The 23,367-nt window shown below is 41.4% G+C and overlaps 1 protein-coding gene and 1 pseudogene across 2 annotated transcripts in view; one reads left to right on the plus strand and one right to left on the minus strand.

The window, feature by feature from the left end:
• GTF2B (general transcription factor IIB) overlaps positions 1-23,080 on the plus strand; it is a 34,188-nt gene extending 11,108 nt beyond the window's left edge. For both annotated transcript variants that reach the window (XM_002715876.6, XM_089337098.1), the window contains 5 exons: positions 14,132-14,265; positions 17,450-17,596; positions 17,728-17,857; positions 19,241-19,522; positions 22,663-23,080. In XM_002715876.6, coding sequence (XP_002715922.1) covers positions 14,132-14,265; positions 17,450-17,596; positions 17,728-17,857; positions 19,241-19,522; positions 22,663-22,796 — 827 coding nt within the window. In that variant the 3' untranslated portion in view covers positions 22,797-23,080. The remainder of the gene's footprint in view (positions 1-14,131; positions 14,266-17,449; positions 17,597-17,727; positions 17,858-19,240; positions 19,523-22,662) is intronic.
• LOC138850307 (WW domain-binding protein 11 pseudogene) lies at positions 6,775-10,381 on the minus strand (annotated as a pseudogene).
• Positions 23,081-23,367: the final 287 nt, after the last annotated feature.

Here is a 23,367-nt window from a genome sequence, read left to right on the forward strand (position 1 = left end):
ATTAAACATATAATATAATATCCTGCAAGTGAAGAATCTGTCCCATGACCAAACAGTATTAATGAGAGAAGGATCTGGTCACAGAGTTCTGTTTTGTTGACAGTATCATCAAACAAATTGAGTCGAATATGGCTTAATTGAACATGACACTCCATGAGTCTAATGTATGTAGATATATGTATATGTGTGTATATATACTTATATACATGTTACCGTATGTCCATAATAAATTTAGATTGTACTAAATATGTCCTTGAATTTGTATCATCTCACTGGTTTAAAAGCATATGCTCTTTGTTGCCAGCTTAATTCAGCCTTTACCCCTTATACTAGAGAAAAAGGGAGGAAATCAGGTTGGACTGATATTCTGCCACTCATATACTATTTTTGGCTTTTTTTATATTGAAGATTGATTCTCATAGAACTTTGAATCCAGACAACATTATGTGTTTCCTAATTCATGATCTTAGTATACGTGGTTTGATTATGTTTACCATAAAATTTTATATTTTGTGAAACTTTTTAGATTATACCCTATTTATTTAAAAAAAGCATTTTTGAAAAGCCTTCATTTTAATTAACAGACAACTTTAGAAACAAAAACTCTTGAATTTGGTTTTGGACAACCATGTATGTAATGTTTAACTTTTGGTTGAAAATTGCATCAGCTTATTCACTAGTTCCCTTTAACATGAAATGCAAGACTAGATGGTCCCCAACTTTCATTTTTAGAGTCATATGTTACCCCCTCAGCTAGATCAGCAGCTAGGCAGACCCAGTGCTGTCACCTTTTTAGTGAAGTAATTCACAGTATGGATTTTATTTTATTTATTTGAGAGGTAGAGTTACAGACAGAGGGAGAGACAGAGAGAAATGTCTTCCGTCCATTGGTTCACTCCCCAAATGGCCGCAATGGACGGAGCTGCGCCGATCCAAAGCCAGGAGCCAGGAGCTTCTTCCTGATCTTCCACGCAGGTCCAGGGGCCCAAGTACTTGGGCCATCTTCCACTGCTTTCCCAAACCACAGAAGAGAGCTGGATTGGAAGAGGAGCAGCCAGGACTAGAGCCAGTGCCCATATGGGATGCCGGTGCCGCAGGCAGAGGATTAACCTACTACGCCACAGTGCCGGCCCCGTAATTCACAGTATGAAAACATATTTATACATTGTTGTCTACCTTTTCTCCAGCTTCACTAACACTTATCATTGTCCCTCAGATCCTCACTTAGTCTTCTTGAGGCCTCCACCCAGTCGCAAAACCATGTGATTTTTACTTTTTAAAAACTATTATTTATTTATTTATTTGAAAAGGAGAGAAAGAGAACTCTTGTATCTGCTGGTTCCCTCCCCAAATGGCTGCTGTAGCCAGATCTGGGCCTGGCTGAAGCCAGGAGCCATGAATTCCACCTGGTTTCTGACCTGTGACATGGGCCCTAGTACTCTGCCTTCTCAGGCACTTCACAGGAATTTGATTTGGAAGTGGAGGAGCTGGGACTTGAATTGGCACTCTTGATGTGGCATGCCAGCATCACAAATAGCAGCTTAATCTGATGTACTACAACACTGAGACCATTTTTTTTTTTTTTAAGATTACTTATTTGCAAAAGTTACACAGAGAGAGAAGGAGAGACAGAGACAGAGAGAGAAGTCTTCCATCCACTGGTTCACTCCCAATTGGCTGCAGTGGCTGGAGCTGTGCGAATCTGAAGCCAGGAACTTCCTCTGGGTCTTTCCCATGTGGGTGCAGGGGCCCAAGGACTTGGTCCATCTTCTGCTGCTTTCCCAGGCAATAGCAGAGAGTTGGATCAGAAGTGGAGCAACTGGGACTTGAACTGGCACCCATATGGGATGCCGGCACTGCAGGCAGTGGCTTTACCTGCTACGCCACAGCACCAGCCCCAACACTGTTTTTTAAAAGGTTTATTTATTTATTATTTCTTTGAAAGGCAGAGCATGGCAGGCAGGGAGAAAGAAAGATTGACTTAAGCAACCACCTACTTCATTATTTCACTTAAATGCAAAAACAACCCCAAAATTTATTAACCTATAACAACCATATTGCTCATGATTTTATGGCCCAATAGTTTGGGAAGGACTCATCTGGGGAGTTGGCATGGATTAGACCTCTTTGGAGGATCTACTTGTATGACAATTGTTTCACTTGGATTTCTGGTGCCTCTGAGTTCCTTGGCCTACCTGCATGGGCCTGTCTTCCTAAGGGCTTCTTCATAGTTGTTCCAGAGTCATTAGATGTGGTAGTTGGTTTCTGTGAGACATATCTCAAGACCAAGTGTTATGAGAAAGAAAGTGGAAGCTAAACTAGAGTATTAAGATGCCCAGAACTGGCACTGGATCATTTCTGTATTCTGTTAATTAGTGTGGTCATAGGAGCCACTTAGATTGGAGAGCATGGATAATGGGCTGAACCTCAAAGTGAGAGTGACAGGGTCATATTACAGAACAGCCTGTAGATAGTAGATATTGCTGCCATCTTGGAAAACAAATTTGCCACATATTACTGTTTTTTAATATTTTTCCCTTAACACTTAAATAGTTAGGTAATATTTAGTCTCTGCTATAACATGTGTTTTTGTGGCTTTTAAAAATTTATTTATTTGGGAGCAGAGAAAGCAATCTTCTATCCTCTGGTTCACTCTCCAAATGCCTGTAGGGGCCCAGAATTCCCAAGAGCTGGAAATTAAATCTAGGTCGTCCAGGTTGGTGGCAGGAACCCAATTACTTGCGCTATCACTGCTGCCTCCCAGGTTCATATTAGCAGGAAGCTGGAGCTGGGAATTGAACCCAGATACTGCAATGTGGGATGTGGGCCTCTTAACAAATAAGCAAATGCCAACCCTTTGTGGCTATTTTAATGCTATTCAACATGTAGTAGTTGTCCAATTGACTTTACTGAATTACAAATTTTTTAAACGTAAAGTATTAATTGTCTCATTTTGTCAGTGATCCTTAAATATTGTTAACATTCTAAATTGGACCAATTTGTAGAGCAGTTTTTCCCTTTTTTTTCTTTTTTTAAATATTTATTTATTTATTTATTTGAAAGGCAGATAGAGAAGCAGAGGCAGAGAGAGAGAAAGAGAGGTCTTCCATCCACTGGTCACTCCCCAAATGACCGCGATGACTGGGGATGGGCTGATCCAAAGCTAGAAGCCAGGAGCTTCTTCCAGGTCTCCCACATGGGTGCAGGAGTCCAATGGCTTGGGCCATCTTCTACTGCTTTCCCAGTCCATAGCAGAGAGCTGGATTGGAAGTAGAGCAGCCAGGACTTAAACCGGCACCCATAGGGATGCTGGCACTGCAGGTGACAGCTTTATCCGCTACGTCACAGTGCCGGCGCTGAGCAATTTTTTCTAAATACTTATTTATTTGAAAGAGTTAGAGAGGGTGAGACAGAGAAAGATAGAGGTGTTTCATCTACTGTTTCATTCCCTAGATGGCTGCAGTAGCCAGGGCTGGGCCAGGCTGAAGCCAGGAGCTTTTCTCTGGGTTTCCCATGTAGGTAGCAGGAGCCCAAACACTTGGGCCACCCTCTACTGCTTTCCCCAGATCACTGTCAGGTAGTTAAATCAGAAGTGGAACAGCCAGGACCTGTATCAGTACCTGTATCAGATGCTGGTGTCAAAGGTGGCAGCTCTACCTGTGTTGTGCCACGTTTTTTCACTCCCAAACCTTAATAGTGATATTGTGTCACTTTAAAAGTTGGGCACTAGGTGGCAGTATAATCATGTTTAGATCATCATTGATTTATAATCAGCAAAGTATTAGGTTAGTAAACGGTTAGTAGCTATTACAACATGAAATTGGTATGCCCTGACTTTTATAAATTAGGATTTCATAATGAAGAGTTGCTTTAATCTAGTAGTACCATTTCTAGTGAAAACAAATTTTTGTGTTCCATTTAAGTTTTACATTGTTCTTTTTTAAAAATTATTTAAAAATTTGTTAAGTAATACTTGTGAATGTCTCTAGGGTATAGTGCAGTGTTTCAGCAGAGCAGACTGTAGCACTGGTCACATTAGGCACCTTAACATTTTTATTCATCTTCTCTTTGTGTTTGGAATCTGCCAGCTCTTTTCCAGTTATTTATACAGTGTACAAGGAATTATTGTGAGCCATACTCACCCTGCTGTGCTGTGGAGCACTGGAACTTGCTACTTCTCTGATTGTTATTTTGGTACCATTATCCAGCCTCCCTCTATAGCCCTCCCCCAACCTTTCCCCACCTCTAGTAATCACTATTCTAAGTTCAGATTGACTGCGTATGTATGTCTGAATTTAACATTCATGTATGAGAAAGACCACGTATTTTTATGTGTATGTGTATATGTTGCTTCATAGTTTTTAGCTAATATGCATAATGCAGCTGCAAACATCCTCAAGTAAGACTCTTTCAGGTATGTACTTAAGAGTGGCATTGCCAGGGGCTGGTGTGTAGTGTAATGGGTAAAGGCACCTCCTGCAGTGCCAGCATCCCATTTGGACACTGGTGTGAATAGCAGCTGCTCTGCTTTCGATCTAACTCTTGGCTAATGTGCCTGGGAAAGCTGTAAGATGGCCCAAGTACTTGGGCCCCTGCACCCATATGGGAGACCTGGAGGAAGCTCCTGGCTTCAGCTTGGCCCAGCCCTAGCTGTTGATGCCATTTGGGAAGTGAACCACTGGATGGAAGATTCCTCTCTCTGTCTCTCTGCCTCTCTCTCTCTCTCTCTCTCTCTCTGCTTCTCTGTAATTCTGCCTTTCAAATAAATAAGTAAATCTTTTTTTTTTAAATGGCATTGCTAAATCATGATAGCAATGATTGAACCACTTTAATTGATGAGGATGATTTTAACACTTTGACTCAATTTCCTCTTGAAAAATAAGAAGAGGGGCCAGTGTTGTGGCATAGTAGGTAATGTGATGCCAGCATCCCATATGGACGCCAATTCAAGTCCTGGCTGCTCCACTTCCGATGCAGCTCACTGCTAGCATACCTGAGAAAGCAGTTGAGGATGGCCCAATTATTTGGGCTCCTGCACCCATGTGGGTGACCTGGAAGAAGCTCCTGGCTCAGACAGGCCCAGCTCCACCCATTGTATGTAGCCTTTGGGGAGTGAACCAGTGGATGGAAGATCTCTCTCTCCCTGTCTCTATTCCTCCATCTCTCTCATTCTGCTTTTGAAATAAATAAATAAACTTAAAAAAAATGAGATGAAGCTCATTTACCTGTAGTAAAATGGTAATACTGTACTTTTTGGTGCTGAGTATTTTTTCCCATGAAACACTCAAAGTTTAGGTCAGTGGAAAATAATTCTAATCAATTGTATGTTTCTTCCTAGATATCCTGCTATTTATTAGGATGACATTGTGATACATTTGGTACAAGTAAAATATTGCAAAATATTTGTAGGAAAATATTTTAAATAACTCAAATGCAAAAGGCAATATGAAATAAACTGGTTTTTCAGGAATCTGTACTTCAGTGCCCACAGCACACCAACAAGATGGTCGAAACAAGTCACTGCTATTCTCCTGATGACAAATTTACAAAGAGCTGGGAAAGGGGAAGAATTAGGGTGAAATGGTGGTGAAAACAGGCTGGATGATAGCAGCACTGCTTCAATAGCCAGTCTGATCCGAATGAAATGCCCTGTCTTATGTGCAGTAAATTCTGAACAAGGCTAAAATTTAGCATATTCCTTGAAAAATTAAAAAATAGCCTGACAGTTGAAGTAGCTCTTTTCTCGTAGTTTGGTAAGAACCTCTTTCTCCATGAACCACTGTTGTGAACATAAGCCTGTTCTGGCATCAAAAGCTGTCCCAGGAGTTGTCATATCTCTAATGGAAGCTTCATTGACATCATCGTTAAGTTTGTACTGACCCAGGAATAGCAGTAGGAGGCTTGCAGGCTGCTTTGGCAAGAGGTATGCAGAATCATCCTCTGACTTTCTTTGGAAAGTAGCAGTAGCCCCTTTACTCTCCCACTGTATCCTCAGCGCAGTAGGCACAGCTCCAGTAATTCCTGTCTTGGAGTAAGTGAGTGGCCTTGTGCACTGATGGTTGTTGTGGCTTTCTTCTCAATGTTAGCTGTACTTTGTATCATCCTGTGTGGGTCGCTGACTCAAATTGGGCCAGGGCACTTAAAACTGGGTTCAGCAAGGAAGCTGGTGGGAAAAGCCCAGCTGGGGACGGGTCCAAGTGAAGGAACTAGAGGTGGGTGTGTCATGCCAAGATGAATTAAAGGGATACCTGGAAGTGATGGGGAAATTGCCTTGGCCACGTTCCCTGAGCAAGAGGGCCAGGTGGAAGACCTGGGTGGACCTCGTGGTGGCACTGGAAGTAAAAGTCAAGGTGAAACCTCTCAAGAGTCCTGGCATTCTGGGCACTCTGAGGAACAGAGAATTCCCTCAAGGTGCACCAGAATGCTGTAAGGTAGCACAGGTGGTAGTCCAAGAGCAGGGGCCCTGGCGAGGGAGGTGCTTGTTTCTAAGAGGGGAACAGATTGCTTAGGCTGCTGCTGTGAAGTAGTGGGTATGCCATCAGAATGGGGATCCTCTTGATGTTTTTGTGATTTGCTTTTCTGCTACAGAATCATCTTTAGCATTATACTTTGAAATTTGTTCTACTTCCTGTCCCCCCTCAGGGTCTTACTGACCTGCCATTTGAAACATCTTTGCTTACAGAGGATTCATGTTCTTTTTCTTCCTTGGTTTTCCAGGCATATTAATAAATTGCTTTCTGCATTTTTGGCTCTCTTGTTATTACAGTACGCAGATTAGTCCCCTTCACCTTCTCCATCTGATCTGGTCCACAGGATAGCCATCATCTTCACTTGCGCTGGCAGCATCATCATCGTGACCCTATCAATCAAGTTCAGAACTATATGACATGTCTTCATCTCATGTGCAAGGGGGAAGCCCACTTCACAGCCATCCATCTGCAGTACTCGAGGAGGTGGTGGACCAGGGGAGAGGGCAGGAGGTTTTCTATCCAGGGGGCAAGTGTAGAACACCTTGTCCAAGAAGAGGAAGTATAGAAACTAGCCAAGTTGGAGGTCCATACGTTGTTTTCTTAAGGATGGAGGGTGGCAGGGTACTAGGAAGTGCAATGTCCTGGAACAAGATGTTGGAAGGAGTATGTGGCATAGCTGGCAAAGGAATACCTGCCCTCCACTTCCATGTGTTCAGCAGTCTTAGCAGCATCAAATTCTGGCTAAGTTGAGCACTCATCTGTTCATATTCTACTTCTAGCTTTCTCAGTGCTTTGTAATATATGTGGATCCTCTTTTTCTTAAAATCATAGAATATGGTCAGAGGTCTCATGTAGTTTTTTCACTTGTTTTTCAGGATTGTCTCATTTAACTGCTAAATTGTGTTAAACTCCATTTCATCCAATTTCTCCACAACCCAGATATTTGTTTAGGATCATTCAGCCTTACATCTGCACCTTGTGCCATCATGCATTCTTTTTCATACTTTCTGTCTTCCATGTGTCTTTTGGTTTGATCTGTGGGGTTCATCAGTTTTCCAGTCTTGGTGGATAATGTAGTTCTCCATCCTGTGTTACAGTTTATATGGTTTTCTTGTTCTTTTAAAAGAAGGGAGGGAAGCAGGGCTGGAAAGGAAAGCAGAGAAAGGAAGGAGAGGGAATGGGAAGGAGGAGAAGGAAGGCAGGGAAGGATAAGCAGACACTTACACTGGGCTCCCAGGACTGAGAACAGTGGGCAGGTGACAGTTCCCCTCGCCTCTAACAGGGGCCTTCACTAATACCTCTGGGTCAAACACCTGTCCCCCACCATCTTGAAACCTGGTAATATTCTTTAGACACCACTCTAATATATAAATTGAGTAAATATTCATGTGTGTAATATACATGCACAAATTTATAAATATACATGTAGGGCATGTTTAATTTTTTAGATGGGACATTTGATTAAAAGTGTTAACTGTAATAATAGTATTATTATTTTGGCCGTTAAAATTTTTCATATATGGGGGCCAGCACTGTGGTATTGCAGGTTAAGCCTCTGCCTGCAGTGGTGGCATTCCACATGGGTGCCAATTATAGTCCCAGCTGCTGTACTTCCGATCCAGCTCCCTGCTAGGGTGCCTAGGAAAGCAGCGGAGGTTGATGGCTCAAGTGCTTGAGTCCCTGAACCACATGGGAGGCACAGAGAAGTTCCTGGTTCCTGGCTTCAGCCTGGCCCAGCCCCCATCATTGTGGCCATTTGAGGAGTAAACCAGCAGATAGGAGGGTTCTCTCTCCTTCCTCTGTAACTCTGCCTTTCAAATAAATAAATAAATCTTTAAAAAATTTTTCATATATAGAGATTATCTGGCATTAATTATACAAAAATCTACAGTTTGGACAGGAACTGGTAAAAATTGGCATGTTTCTCTGTTTCTTGAAAGGTTAAAAGCTCTATAAGGTTTTGTGTTTGTATGCTTGCTAATTGACAAACTTCTTCCTCATCAAAGGTTCATTATACCCAGACATTCTGGCTACTTTGCAACATATGTCTTGATAAGCTTCTGTATTACAGTTTTATTCCAGTGCAATTTTTAAAATGCTACTTCATTTAAATTTTCTTCAAATGAAAATCCTTTACATGTTCTGATATTTTTCGGAATGCTCTTGTTTTTTTTCTTGTTATTCATGCACTTAATCTTCTGGGCTAGTTGTTTTGTGGTATGCTGAGTTATTTTGGAAAAATTATTATAAATACTGTTTTGAGCAGTTAAAAAGAGGGAATGAATGGTTCTTAGTGTAGACTACAGATTCTTGAATGAGTCATTTAGATCCATTCCCACATGTATGGGGAAATTACAACACTATTCAGTGCTGGATTTTCTATTTAGACTATTACTCGGCCATCTTTTTTTTTTCCCCCCATATCCATATTGGCTGTTTTAAAAGTGCTACAAAGCAAGCAGTAAAAGCAACTTGTGGTAAGGTACTTTGGGACCAAAAGGAAAATGATGTAAAATGAAGCATCTTGGCTAACTAATGCTTTATCTTAAAATTTCTGGAGGCCAGCACCGTGACTCACTTGGCTAATCCTCTGCCTTCGGCGCCGACACCCTGGGTTCTAGTCCCAGTTGCTCCTCTTCCAGTCCAGCTCTCTGCTGTGGCCCGGGAGGGCAGTGGAGGATGTCCCAAGTGCTTGGGTCCCTGCACCCATATGGGAGACCGGGAGGAAGCACCCAGCTCCTGGCTTCGGATCTTTGCAGCACCGGCCATAGCGGCCATTAGGGGAGTAAACCAATGGAAGGAAGACCTTTCTCTCTGTCTCTCTCTCTCTGTCTGTCTCTCTCACTGTCTTAACTCTGCCTGGCAAAAAAATAAAATAATAAAATTTCTGGAGAGACTTAAAAGTTACTAGCAGACCTACCTCCTTTCAATTCATACTGTTCTCTTAATATATTCACTTGTGTTAATTAAGAATACTACAAGTCAGGGTAGGTGTTTGGCCTAGTGGTTAAGATGCCCTCATCTACCTGGGTCGAAGTCTAACTCTGGTTCCTGACTCCACCTGTGCTGCTAACGCAGACCCAGGGTAGCAGTAGTGATAACTCAACTAATGGGGTTCTTTCCACTCAAACGGGAGACTTGAATTAAGTTCTCAGCTTCAACACTGGCCATTATAGGTATTTGGGAAGTTAATCAGCTGATGTGAGCTTGCTCTGTCTTTCACTTTTTGTATCCATCTGTCTTGCCTTTCAAATGAATTTTTTTAAAAATTACATGTTGAGAGGCCAGCATTGTGGCATAGGGTGTTAGGCAGCTGCCTACAATGCCAGCATCCCCTATGAGCACTACCAGGAGTTTCGGATGCTGATGTCTGATCCAGCTGCCTGCTGATGTTCCTAGCAACCCAGCAAAAAGTGGCCCAAAGCCCAAATGCATGGGCCTCTGCCACCCATGTGGGATACCTGGATAGAGTTCCAGGCTCCTTGATTTGGCTTGGCCCAGCCCAGCCATTGCAGCCTTTTAGGAGGTGAACCGTTGGATGGAAGATCCCTCTGTCTCTGGCTATCCCTCCCTCTCTTTCTGACACTCTTTCAAATAAATAAATCTTTTTAAAATAAATTGTAAGTTGTGATGACATTCAATTTTATTGAAAGTGACTTTTAAGAGACTTTGAGAGGCAGAGAGACAGACAGAGAGCTGGTTCACTACCAAAACGTGCACTGTGGCCAGGGCTTGGCATGCTGAAGCTGGGAGCCAGGAATTCAATCCAGGTCCTCAATTCAGGTCTTCCACGTAGATGGCAGGAACCCAGATACTTGAGCGTTACCTACTGCCTCCTGGGATGTGAAGCAGAGCTGAGACTAAAGCTCAAGTACTCCAGTATGAGATGTGGGTGTCTTACCTGGCATCATGTCTTAGGATGGCAGGGACCCAGGTACCTGAGCCATCACCTCCTGCCACCCAGGATACGCATTGACAGGCAGCCAGAATCTGGAGCAGCAGAGCTAGAATTGAAACCCCTGACACACACCTCTGATTTTTTTTTCATAAACTTGTAAATGAGGACTCCATATCTGGAGGCCATAGTATTTTGTTTTGTGCATCTTTATTTTTATTTTATTAACTAAAAAAAATCACTTTTTTTCCCCATGAAAACAGATACAGATGTATGTGAACACTGGGATCATTTTAATTGCAGGGTGCTTATAAAAGGACTAAATTTTGTCTTAATTTGTTATTGTGTTTATGATTTAAATATAGTAAAAGGAGCTTATGAAAAATTAGTTTCTTTAGTGTGATCTCTGAGACATGGGTTTGCTGATTCGTGGACATTACAGTAAGACTTAAATGAACAATGACTCACTTTATGATACTGTTAGGTAAGTGTAAAGTGTAACATATAATTAGAGTTGTTTCCCCAAGGTAGTGATTTTTTTATTATGTCAAGGAAGCAGAGAAACTCTTGACATTGCCACCATTTTAACTTCTTCCTCCTTGGGCCACCAGTTGTTCTGATATGCTGAAACTGCCTTAGAGTTGAAATCTCTCCTGCTTTTCCTGGCTGTTCTTACTGCATACTGCAATGGCAGATGGATACCCTGCCTCTAATCTCAGTTCCATTGTGATGTGGACATAATACCCCAGGTCGTGCTCTGATTTTTTCTAGATAATTAATTCAGCAATTCAAAGAGAAAGTAATTGTACAACATCTTTCAGAATGAATCATTCTGTTGGGCATTTACCTGTTTTCTTAAACATACCACTAGGATTAGATTATGAACATTAACTCTGTTTACGAGCATTTTGTTTAACATGCTATAAGAGTTAGCATGGTCAGGGCCAGCATTGTGGTGTGGCAGGTAAAGCTGCCACTTGCAGCACTGGCATCCTGTGTGGTCACTGGTTTTAGTCCCAACTGCTCCCCTTTCCACCCAGCTCCCTGCTGGTGGCCTGGGAAAAGCAGCAGAACATGGCCCAACTGTTTGGACCCCTGCACCCCTGTGGGAGACCCAGAAGAAGCTTCTGGCTTTGATCCAGCCTGGCCATCAGGGGAGTGAACCAGTGGATGGAAGGTTCATTCATTCATTCATTCATTTCTCTCTCTCTCTGTCTCTGTCTCCCTCCCTCCCTTCCTCCCTCCCTCCCACTCTGCTTGTATTTCTGACATTGAAGTAAAATAAATGGGTCTTTGAGAAAAAAAAAAAGTTGCAATGCTCTTTTCTGTTCCTTCCCTCCTTTGCTGTCCTGCTGAACCAGTACTTACAGGTGGAGATTAATGTTTTAAAACTTTATCAGGGCTGACGCTGTGACGTAGCAGATAAAGCTGCTGCCTGCAGTGCTGGCCTCCCATATGAGTGCCAGTTCGAGTCCCGGCTGCTCCACTTCCGAATTAGCTCTCTGGTAGAAGGTGGCCCAAATCCTTGGGCCCCTGTACCCATGTGGGAGACCCAGAAGAAGCTCCCAGCTCCTGGCTTCAGATTGACCAAGCTCTGAATGTTGTGGCCATTTGGGGAGTGAACCAGTGGATGGAAGACCTTTCTCTGCTTCTGCCTCTCTGTAACTATGCCTTTCAAATAAACCAATAAATCTTAAAAAAAGAAAAAAGCTTTATCACCCACAGAGGGAGAGAGTTTCAGAATGTACTATCTTCTTTTAATTTTCTTAGCTGTTAATAACTAGTATTGAACATTTAGAACTAATTTTTAGGTGCTTTTTACATAAACTGTATATGTGTTTTAGCTTATTTAATCTTTACAGTCTTTAAAGTATGAAGTTATGGCAGAGTCCACGCTCTTGAGATCTTGTTTGGAGATCTAGCAGGGGAGTGCAGATCCTCTAGCAAGGAAGGTCATCCCCTTCAACTGGGTGTGCAGCTTCGTGGAGTGGTAAGGGACAAAGGAGGCACCGTTTTGGCCAGCCAGATCATTCAGATCAACCCTGATGATCCATGGGATGACAGATGTCGCAGCCAGATTGCCCTTACATCGGTGAACCCACACTCTTGACCAGGGTTTTAGACTTTTGGTACAGAAGTTCTTTCTAGCTTTCCTTTCTCCTTTGTGCTTGTTGTGTATACACGTGAAGATAAAAATGGCCTGGCTCCTGCTTTCAACCTTGACCACACTTTATTCAAAAAACTCATGTTTTACAAAGCAGTAGCACTGACTCTGGTTTTGTATCTTAAGCCACTTAATCTTACTTGTAAAGTGATAATAAAAGTTGGCACCTGCTTTTATAAGGCCATGAGGATTAAGTGAGAACATTTCTAAGGGCCCAATGGCTGGTGTATGTGTGTTCAGTGTTAATTCTTATCTACTCTGAAAGAAAATATTGGCAAATACTGAACATTACCATAAACTAGTAACCAATCAGATTTGCTTATGTCTCTCTCTTTCTCTCTTCCTCTCTCTCGCTCTTGCTTTAATTTTTATATGAAAGGCTTGAGTGGCAGAGAGAGAATCTCTATCTGCTGGTCTACCCCCAAGATGGGCACAACAGCCAAGAATAGGCCAGGCCTAAGTTAGGAGCCAGGAACTTATCCAGGTCTTCTACCTGGGTGGCAGAGGCTCAGGTACTCAGGCCATCACCTGTGTCTTCCTGGGTACATTAGCAGAGAGCTGAATCAGACATGGAGCAGCCAGGACTTGGAACTGTTACTTCAGTATGGGATGTGGGCATCATAAGTAGTGGCTTTACCTGCTACACATCCTTGTCCCATATTATCTGACTTTTTTTTTTTTTGAGATTTTTGTTTATTTATTTGAGAGGTGGAGTTAAAGACAGTGAAAAGGAAAGAAAGAGAGAATGGTCTTCCTTCCGTTGGTTTACTCCCCAAATGGCCTCAACGGCTGGAGCTGCGCCGATCCCAAGACAGGAGCCAGGTGCTTCTTCCTGATCTCCCATGTGGGTGCAGGGGCCCAAGCACTTGAGCCATCTTCTGCTGCTTTCCCAGGCCATAGCAGAGAGCTAGATTGGAGGAGGGGCAGCCGAGACTAGAACTGGCGCCCATATGGGATGCAAGTGGAGAATTAACCTACTGTGCCACGGCACAGGCCCCTGTCTGACTTTTTTGACATGGCATATTTAGCTGTTGCTGCTTTGCTTAAAAAGAAAAGTTTGCCTACCTGTGTTTCTTCTTACTAATTCTAGGTTTAAAATTTATTATATATGCATATATATAATTAGTACAAAAATATTTTTTGTCAAATGGTGACTTTGAAACTTAAGTTCAGGCTTATTTTCTACAAAGCACTTCCCATAAAAAACTCAGAAGTTCTTTATATTAAGTTGTGCATTAAAACCATTCTGAACAGTTGTCTGGTTTTGTCCCATGGCTGTGGCAAATTTTATGCAAAATTTTTGTTCTGAATCATTATATATTGTTTTATCTTTGTATCATATACAGATAGAATTATTTTGCTGTTTTTGACCGATTGTTTCTTCCAAGAGTTGGAGTATAGAGAAATGTTTAAAAAGGGTTATTCATGAACTGGCACAACAGTTAAAAGGATACCTCAGGACTGTTGTTTGAGATGCCATATTTAAGGGGAGGCCTATATGTCCTTTTTTAGATTTCTTGGGAATAAATGGGCTGACGTGGGCTTGGCACTGTTGTTAAATCATGTCATCTTTACCAAACAGATGTGTGCTTATATTCTTAGGTGACCGGGTTATTGATGTGGGATCTGAATGGAGAACTTTCAGCAATGACAAAGCAACAAAAGATCCATCTCGAGTTGGAGATTCTCAGAATCCTCTTCTGAGTGATGGAGATTTGTCTACCATGATTGGCAAGGTAATAAGTCTTTCAGTAGGAAATACCAGGTGTAGGGTGACTAAAGACTTAGGAGTTTGAAATCTTTGCAAAATTATCTGTGACTACCCCAGTGGGAAATCCTGACCTGTGAATAACATTTGTCAGTAATATTGTTGTGAATGAGGGCTGATTTGTGTGGATTTTCTTCTGTCTTGAGGAGAGTAGACCAGCAGATCTAAATGCAGTCTTTATATCTTAGCCCCCTTTTAGTTTTTTTTTTTTTTACATCAGGCACATGTTTAACAAAAATGTGGTCTTTATGAGTTATACTGATATGTCTTGAGTATCGAAATGCCCTCTGTTTCCCATCCCCACCACCTAAGATAAATGGGAGCTCAGTAGAGCTTCTGATGGTGAACTTGCCTTGCCTAAGCTTCACAGTGCTCATCTGTAAAGTGAGAATAGCAGAACTTTATAGAGATGTTGAGGGGCCTTGGGAGCGTATCACAGCATTTTATGTGTAATATGTGCACAGTAAATGGGAGCTGGTATTCTTACGTAAGGCACCATCATTGTTTTCCTGGCAGCTTGGCTCTTTTCTTGCTGTGTTACCTGAATCAGAAGTCACTGTGGCAATATTCCAAAGCACTAATCAAGGAAGTGTGTATTTTAGGACTTACTCCATTCTACTACATAGTCTATGTTTAAGGAGGTATCATGGGAGGGGCCGGCACCGTGGCTCACTTGGTTAATCCTCCACCTGGGTGCCGGCATTCCATATGGGTGCCAGGTTCTAGTCCTGGTTGCTCCTCTTCCAGTCCAGCTCTCTGCTGTGGCCCGGGAGGGCAGTGGAGGATGGCACAAGTGCTTGGGCCCTGCACCCGCATGGGAGACCAGGAGGAAGCACCTGGCTCCTGGCTTCAGATTGGCGCAGTGCCAGCCATAGCGGCCATTTGAGGAGTGAACCAACGGAGGGAAGACCTTTCTTTCTGTCTCTCCCTCACGGTCTATAACTCTACCTGTCAAGTAAAACAAAATAAGAAAGAAGGTATCATGGGGAAAAGCAGATTTGTTTATGCTCTGATGAATTGTGTATCAAATTTTAAGAAACATGGTATGAATTGATATAAATGTTTACAGTATTATATTCAGAAATAACTTGGCTATATAAGTTGGCTATATCTTCATTTGCTTTAGTCTTATAGCCTGGAGAAGAAATATACTACTACGGATATTTTATTTTTTAAAAGATTTTTATTTATTTATTTGAAAGAGTTACAGAGAGAAGGAGAGGGAGAGAAAGAGGTCTTCCATCCACTGATTCACTCCCCAGTTGGCCACAAAGGCCGGAGCTGTGCCTATCCAAAGCCTCCTCTGGGTCTCCCACGCCAGGTACAGGAGCCCAAGGACTTGGGCCATGTTCCACTGCTTTCCTAGGTCATAGCAGAGAGCTAGATGGGAAGTGGAGCAGCCGAGACTCAAACCAGTGCCCATATGGGATGCTGGCACTGCAGGCGGCAGCCTTACCTGCTACGCCACAGCGTCAGCCCCAGATGTAAAATTCCAACTAATTAACACTGTGACTTCTTTAATGCTCAGTTTTTCCATAGGAAATACATGACACAAAAACAGAAGTTTAAAAAGAATACAGTTAATTTTCCTCACTTTTGACCCCCAAACTCTCAGTTCCCACTACAATCCTCTTTCTCTGTCAAAAACAGATAATCACTATTTATACTTCTCTGGCAAAAAGAAATAAAAACTTATAAAAGACTACACATATTTTATACTGTTACTGTACCTTTGAGAATACTGATGGACTTTCTTTTCCATCCTTGTCCAGTTAGTAAAATGTCATTTCTCCACGGTGTTTCACCAGTAACATCAACCTTCCCTCCTTGACAAAATCTTTTCAGCATTTTCTTCACTAGACTTTTTTGTTTACAGGTTAGGCTAACTTTGTCCCATTTTTAAAAAGAAAGCCATTTTGTTGTTAAATAGGTTTACTGGGATTTTGCTTAGATTTATTTGCAAGTTGACATAGGGAAAATTTACTTCTTATTGATGTCCTCTTCTCCAGAAACATGGTGTGGCTTTCCATTTCCTTAGGTCTTTTATCCGTCCATCAAGTATGTTTCAAAGTTTTCTTCACAAACTCTTAAGTTTATTCCTGTATGTTTTTGTTGTTGCTGTTGCTTTTATAATTGGAATATTTTCATTCATTGTCTTCTAACTAATTGACTGTATATGCAAGGGCTGTTAATTTCTGTTTATTGATCTTAACCATGTCACCTAGGTGAATTCTCTAATAGCAAAAGCTGTTTTTTAGTTATTTTTTTTTTAGTACTGTAGGATTGCAAAGATACCATCTGTAAGTAGCTTTTCACCTTTTTTCCCATTTTGTACGTCTGATTTTTCTCTTGAAAATATTAGTTTTCTTATAGTATAATCAAATGGCAGTTATAGTGGTTACCTTTGTCTTTTTCTGATTTTTTTTCCATTAATCATATGGCTGCTTTGAGCCTAGGGGAGTGATTTTCAAATATGAGCAAGTACCCATCTATAGTATTGTATACATTTTTATCAAAAATGAATTTTGAGCTTTGTTCACATACATTTTCAGCACTTTTGGAGATGATTGTATGATTTTTTTTCTCTTTAGACCTATTAATTAATAAGATTTATATTTAGATTTCTTTATATTTGTGGAACAGTCTCTCTATAGTCATGGTAGACTATCTCTTAATATGCAGTTCAATTGTATTTTTTAATACATAAATTTTTTCTAAGGGAAAGAGTGTATTGGGGGAAACCCGACAGACTGGAGGGAGGGGGCGAAAAAGGAAAAAGAGAGAGAAGGAGAGTATAAGAGAGAGATACAGAGAGAAATCAAGAGATAGAGAAATCAGGAGACAGAGAGAAAGAGAGCCTAATATATAATATTTTGTATCATTTTTGAGTAAAACTGGACTTTAATTTTCCATTTCCTATGCTCTTGAATAGTTGTTTAGAATCAGATATTCCTTAAATATTTGTCAGAAAACCTTTTTAAAACTTCATAACCTGCTTCTTTAAAGCTTCATAACCTGGTACTTTTTCTATTTAAGGGATAGACAAGCTGAACAGTACAGATTTCTTGGGCATATGAAGTCAGATTATATATTTTCATAGGAATTGTCCATTCATTTAAGTTTTGGCAAGATTGTAAAACCTTATTTTATAGGGCACAGGAGCTGCAAGTTTTGATGAGTTTGGCAATTCTAAGTACCAAAATCGGAGAGCGATGAGTAGTTCTGATCGGGCAATGATGAATGCATTCAAGGAAATCACTACCATGGCAGACAGAATCAACCTCCCTCGAAATATAGTTGTAAGTTCTTGCCTATGTCCTTTAGCCATTCTGGCACTGACTTAGCATAATTTAATGAACACGTGAAATTTTGATATTACAACTAATTAAGTAACCTAGAGTTAATTAAACTTAGTTTCTCTCCTTTCAAGGATCGAACAAATAATTTATTCAAGCAAGTGTATGAACAGAAGAGCCTGAAGGGAAGAGCTAATGATGCCATAGCTTCTGCTTGCCTCTACATTGCCTGTAGACAAGAAGGGGTTCCTAGGACATTTAAAGGTAGGTTTTTAGTTGCATAAAGTTAACATACCACAGTGTCCAGCAACTTTGTCTTAGAAGCCAAGTTGTGTTTTCATTGTTAATAAACAGTAATCCACTGAGAGTCATTTATCTGCTTACTTTGTTCATTCACACATTCATATAGTGATCTTATTGACTATGTTCTCTTCTAGCTGTTTCTTCATGTACTCACAGAGTTGATTTAATCCATGTTTTAGTCCACTGCTTTCTTTCTCATAAGATCTTTTAAAAAAAAAAAGATTTTTTTTATCTGCTGCCGCCCAGGCGTATTAGTAGCAAGCTGTATCGGAAGTAGAATGGGGACTCAATCCCAGGCACTCGGATAGGGGTGTCTGTCGGTGTCTCGAGTGGCTGATTACAAGCCGTGCCACACGGTCACCTCTAGGAGATGTTTCGATGTGGGCTTTCAGGCAAAGTAGGCCTTTCGTAGTAATTCTGTACACCAGATATATGAAAACAGCTTCTGTTCCTAGCGCAGGTCTTTATAAATGAGAGAGATAAACCCTAGAAAGTGTCAGTGAAGTGTGTGTGTGTTTGAGGTATTTAGAATGTTTGCATTTTCACCCTTCAGTTGGGAGCTTTGAGAGAGCTGGTGCTTTCCATTCTTCTTGCATGAATTACACATGAATACACGGCGGCCTGTTCATTATTAGCAGGGTACTTACGCTGACTTTCACTGCCAAAGTCCAGCTTAGCTGACTGCCATACTTACCCTTCATTCATCCAGTGAACATTTAGTATTTTACATGTTTTCTTGGGCCAGAGTGAAGAGGTGATGGCCTTTATCATCATCTTTTTTGTTATCAATAAAACGGGCATTTGCTAGATTGATTCTGAAAGCGTTTGGTGATTGAATGTTTAGACTAGTAGGGCTTGCTTCTCGGCTTTTGCTAAAATCAAGTGTGTGTACACTAATAAGAGTAAGCATTTTATCATTTAACTCTGGCCTGTGAGAACCAGGATCACATGTCCACGTGACATTGTGCAGCTTAAGAAGCAGTCTTCAGCTGGGTATTTTCTTTGATCTCCTTGATGTACTCCTTCTAGCAGATTGATATACAAATACATATAGCAGGTTGGTATTGTCAAAAAACAAAGCAGGCTTTTGATAAGTTGAAACTGCAGAGAAATTAACGTTTGGAAAGATTTAAGATCTGAATTTATCTTTAAAGTATAATGATCATTTAAGTTAATGCAACAATTTTAAATTAGCTCTATGGAATTATTAAATAGGGATTAGGGTTTGATCTTTAAGGCATGATGGAATTTTTGCAACTAGAATATATTTTCATAATTAGAAATAATTGTTAAATGAACAACATGACTACCTTGGTTTACTTACTTAATTTTTTTTTCTTTTAGAAATATGTGCCGTATCACGAATTTCTAAGAAAGAAATTGGTCGATGTTTTAAGCTCATTTTGAAAGCTTTAGAAACCAGTGTGGATTTGATTACAACTGGGGACTTCATGTCCAGATTCTGTTCGAACCTTTGTCTTCCTAAACAAGTGCAGATGGCAGCTACACATATAGCTCGTAAAGCTGTGGAATTGGACTTGGTTCCAGGGAGGAGCCCTATTTCTGTGGCGGCGGCAGCTATATACATGGCCTCACAGGCATCAGCTGAGAAGAGGACCCAAAAAGGTAGGATTCTTGATCAGGAAGAGTGGTTTTGAAGTTGTGAACACTTCGTGTGGGATTGTTTTATCATTTTAAGTGTGAAGCAAGTAAATGTCCAGAACATTTTTTTAAAATATATTTGAGAGACAGAGACAGACATAGATAGATCATCTATCCACCGGTTCACTCCTCAGATGCCCATAGCTGATGGATTGGGCCTGGCTGCTGCCGGAAGCTTGAAATTCCATCTGGGTCTATCTGCGGATGGCAGGGATCAAGTACTTGAGCCATCACCTGCTACCTCCCAGGGTGTCTTTAACAGCAGGTTGGAATCGGAGCAGAGCTGAAGTCTAATCCAGGTGCTGCAGTATGGGATGTGGGTGTCCCAAGAAGCCGGGTGCCCACCTGTAGAACTCACATTTAATATTTAATACAAGATGTGGTTCTTCAACATCAAAACTTAAAAACATTTTGTTTTTAAGGGGCTCATAAACAAAGATGTTTAGAAGTATAACCCTGTTTATAAATTTGCTTTTATTATTTGAATTTTCATTTATAAATCTTGCTTTTAATTTTTTCCTCTAAGTATTCCTGATCATTTTGAATCTTTCCCCTAAGCTTAACTTTTTAAATCTTGATGATCACAGAGGCATGCTTTATTGCTCACTACTTGGCTTAGTACCGTACAGATTGATACACTACATAACTACCTGTTGACTATCAACACTTAACATCCCATGAAGGCTTCTCTTTTTCTCTTTTTGTATAGTTCACAGTTTCTTAATGAAAATTCTAAAGTAAGTAGGTAGAAGTGGTTCAACTTTCTGGACCACTTTTAAATTTAATAGTGTAAGGATTTCAGAGTGGACAGTGAGAGAGAGAGAGACAGAGAGCAAGGTCTTTCTTTGCCGTTGGTTCACCCTCCAATGGCCGCCGCGGCCGGCGTGCTGTAGCCAGCACACCGCGCCTGTCCGAAGGCAGGAGCCAGGTGCTTATCCTGGTCTCCCATGGGGTGCAGGGCCCAAGCACCTGGGCCATCCTCCACTGCACTCCCGGGCCACAGCAGAGCTGGCCTGGCAGAGGGGTAACCGGGACAGAATCCGGCGCCCCGACTGGGACTAGAACCCGTGTGCCGGCGCCGCTAGGCGGAGGATTAGCCTACTGAGCCGCGGTGCCGGCCGGGAATCTTTCAAACAGAGGTATTAAGTGAATTTATTTATAGACATTATTCATGAATTAGTCCTCTGATCCTCCAGAAGATTTATGAAGAAAAGGAGCAGTCAATTTTAGATTATTGGCTTCAATAACTTCAGAATACCGTTCCACCTAACTTATGCTGTATATTGAGAAAAATAATAAATGACACAAGAGTGTGATTAGAGAGAGTAACCTCCTCAGTTATTGAAGGCACTACTACCTATTCATTTGATATCCATTCGTATTTTTATAATGACATTTTGAGCCTTTTATTAAAATTGAGAAGTTGGATCTTGGCAGATTGTTCTTTTTTTATTTTAAGATTTATTTATTTGAGAGGCAGAGTTAGAGGGAGTGACAGAGAAGTCTTTCATCCACTGGTTTACTCCCCAATGGCCAAAATGGCTGGAGCTGGGCCGATCCAAAGCCAGGAGCCAGGAGCTTCTTCTGGGTCTCCCACGTGGGTGCAGGGGTCCAAGGACTTGGGCCATCTTCCACTGCCTTCCCAAGCTATTAGCAGAGAGCTGAATTAGGAAAGGGGTAGCCGGCATCACAGACGGAGGCTTAACCTACTACGGCACAGTGCCAGCCCCCAACTTCTACTTTGATATGACTTTAAAAGGTAAAAAATAGTCTATGGCCATAAAAGGTAAAAAAAAAAAAAATGATTTTTTTTTTTAGGATAAAAGTGAATCGATTCCTAGGGATTCTACAATAGACTAGAAATATGTGAGCTCAATACCAGTATATGCTTGTATATGTTTGTAATAGTGAAAAACATCTATATATGTTTTAATGTGTGTTCGATCTGTGATGTATTAGGCAAGGAAAAAGGGGTATAGAGCAATATTTATATTGTTCCATTTCATTTCTAAGAAAAATCTCTTAACATAAAAGTTAGCTAGGGAAGAGGTTGCCAGGGGAGCTTTCAGACAGAAAATTTCAAGTGAATTTCTTCCTGAAAATGTATTCACAGATTACTTCAGCAACCCTCAGAAAGATTTTTTTTTTTTTTTTGGACAGGCAGAGTGGACAGTGAGAGAGAGAGACAGAGAGAAAGGTCTTCCTTTGCCGTTGGTTCACCCTCCAATGGCCACTGCGGCCAGCGTGCCGCGGCCGGCGCACCGCGCTGATCCAATGGCAGGAGCCAGGTGCTTCTCCTGGTCTCCCATGGGGTGCAGGGCCCAAGGACTTGGGCCATCCTCCACTGCACTCCCTGGCCACAGCAGAGAGCTGGCCTGGAAGAGGGGCAACCGGGACAGAATCGGGCACCCCGACTGGGACTAGAACCCGGTGTGCCGGCGTCGCAAGGCGGAGGATTAGCTTAGTGAGCCGCGGCGCAGGCCAGAAAGATTTATAAAGAAAAAGAGCAGTCAGTTCTAAATACATTGCCCAGTATAATAATTAGCACTCAGTGCTCTGCTCATGTAAAACTGGTGGCAACGCTTTAAGAGGCAAATGCACTGCTGCCCATTGCTGCTGCTGTCACTTTAGCCCCTGCTTTCTCTTTGATTATATATTTTCAGTATCAGTTTGGTTTTTTGTGTGTGTGGTTTTGTTTTGTTTTTGGTTTGGTTTGGTTTGGTTTGGTTTGGTTTGTTTGACAGGCAGAGTGGACAGTGAGAGAGAGAGAGACAGAGAGAAAGGTCTTCCTTTGCTGTTGGTTCACCCTCCAATGGCCGCCGCGGCCGGCGCACCGCGCTGATCCGATGGCAGGAGCCAGGTACTTCTCCTGGTCTCTCATGGGGTGCAGGGCCCAAGGACTTGGGCCATCCTCCACTGCACTCCCGGGCCACAGCAGAGAGCTGGCCTGGAAGAGGGGCAACCGGGTTCTAGTCCCGGTTGGGGTGCCGGATTCTGTCCCAGTTTTTTTTAACAATCAGTATTTTGGGTTTTGTTTTTCACTTTGGTAGAAGAAAGGAGATAGGATAGAAGATATGCTTAATAATTTGATTTTTGTCTTTCAGAGATTGGAGATATCGCTGGTGTTGCTGATGTTACAATCAGGCAGTCCTACAGATTAATCTATCCTCGAGCCCCAGATTTGTTTCCTACAGACTTCAAATTCGACACCCCAGTGGACAAACTACCACAGCTATAAGTTGAGGCTGCTAATGTCAAACTCTTACATAAACAGAACTTTACCTATTGTACATTGCCCATACAAAAGGGCTGGGCTGAGCCTTTAAGGAGGAAAAAGGACGTGGTACGCATTCCAAGGCTAAATATTATTGCTTGGCATTCTGTATGTATATACTAGTGAAACATATTTAATGATTTAAATTTCTTATTGAATTTGCTTTCTTTTGTAGCAATCTAGGAAACTGTATTTTGGAAGATATTTGAAATTATGTAATTCTGGAATAAAACATTTTTCAAAACTAAGGTTTTTGTTATTGTTATTTGTAATGTGGAATATATCATAAATAGTTGGAACTGATAAGGCTGATGAGGTTCCTGTTTTCTATTATTTTTCTTTTAGATATTTAGTGTTTTTTTATTTTAATAAAGTGATGAAAGTAGCAAAACCTTTTGAGAACCAGTGTTAACGTCCACACATATCTGGTTGGCAGTGAGAGGATTTGTGTATTGTGAGATTTATTAAAAAGCAAGAAGTGATGAGCCGGCTGGACCTGGAAAGGCACTAGCTTAAAGGATACTCATATGTCTAA

Source organism: Oryctolagus cuniculus, chromosome 7, assembly GCF_051225735.1.
Source record: "Oryctolagus cuniculus isolate XC-2025 breed Fujian yellow rabbit chromosome 7, ASM5122573v1, whole genome shotgun sequence".
Lineage (NCBI taxonomy): Eukaryota > Metazoa > Chordata > Mammalia > Lagomorpha > Leporidae > Oryctolagus > Oryctolagus cuniculus.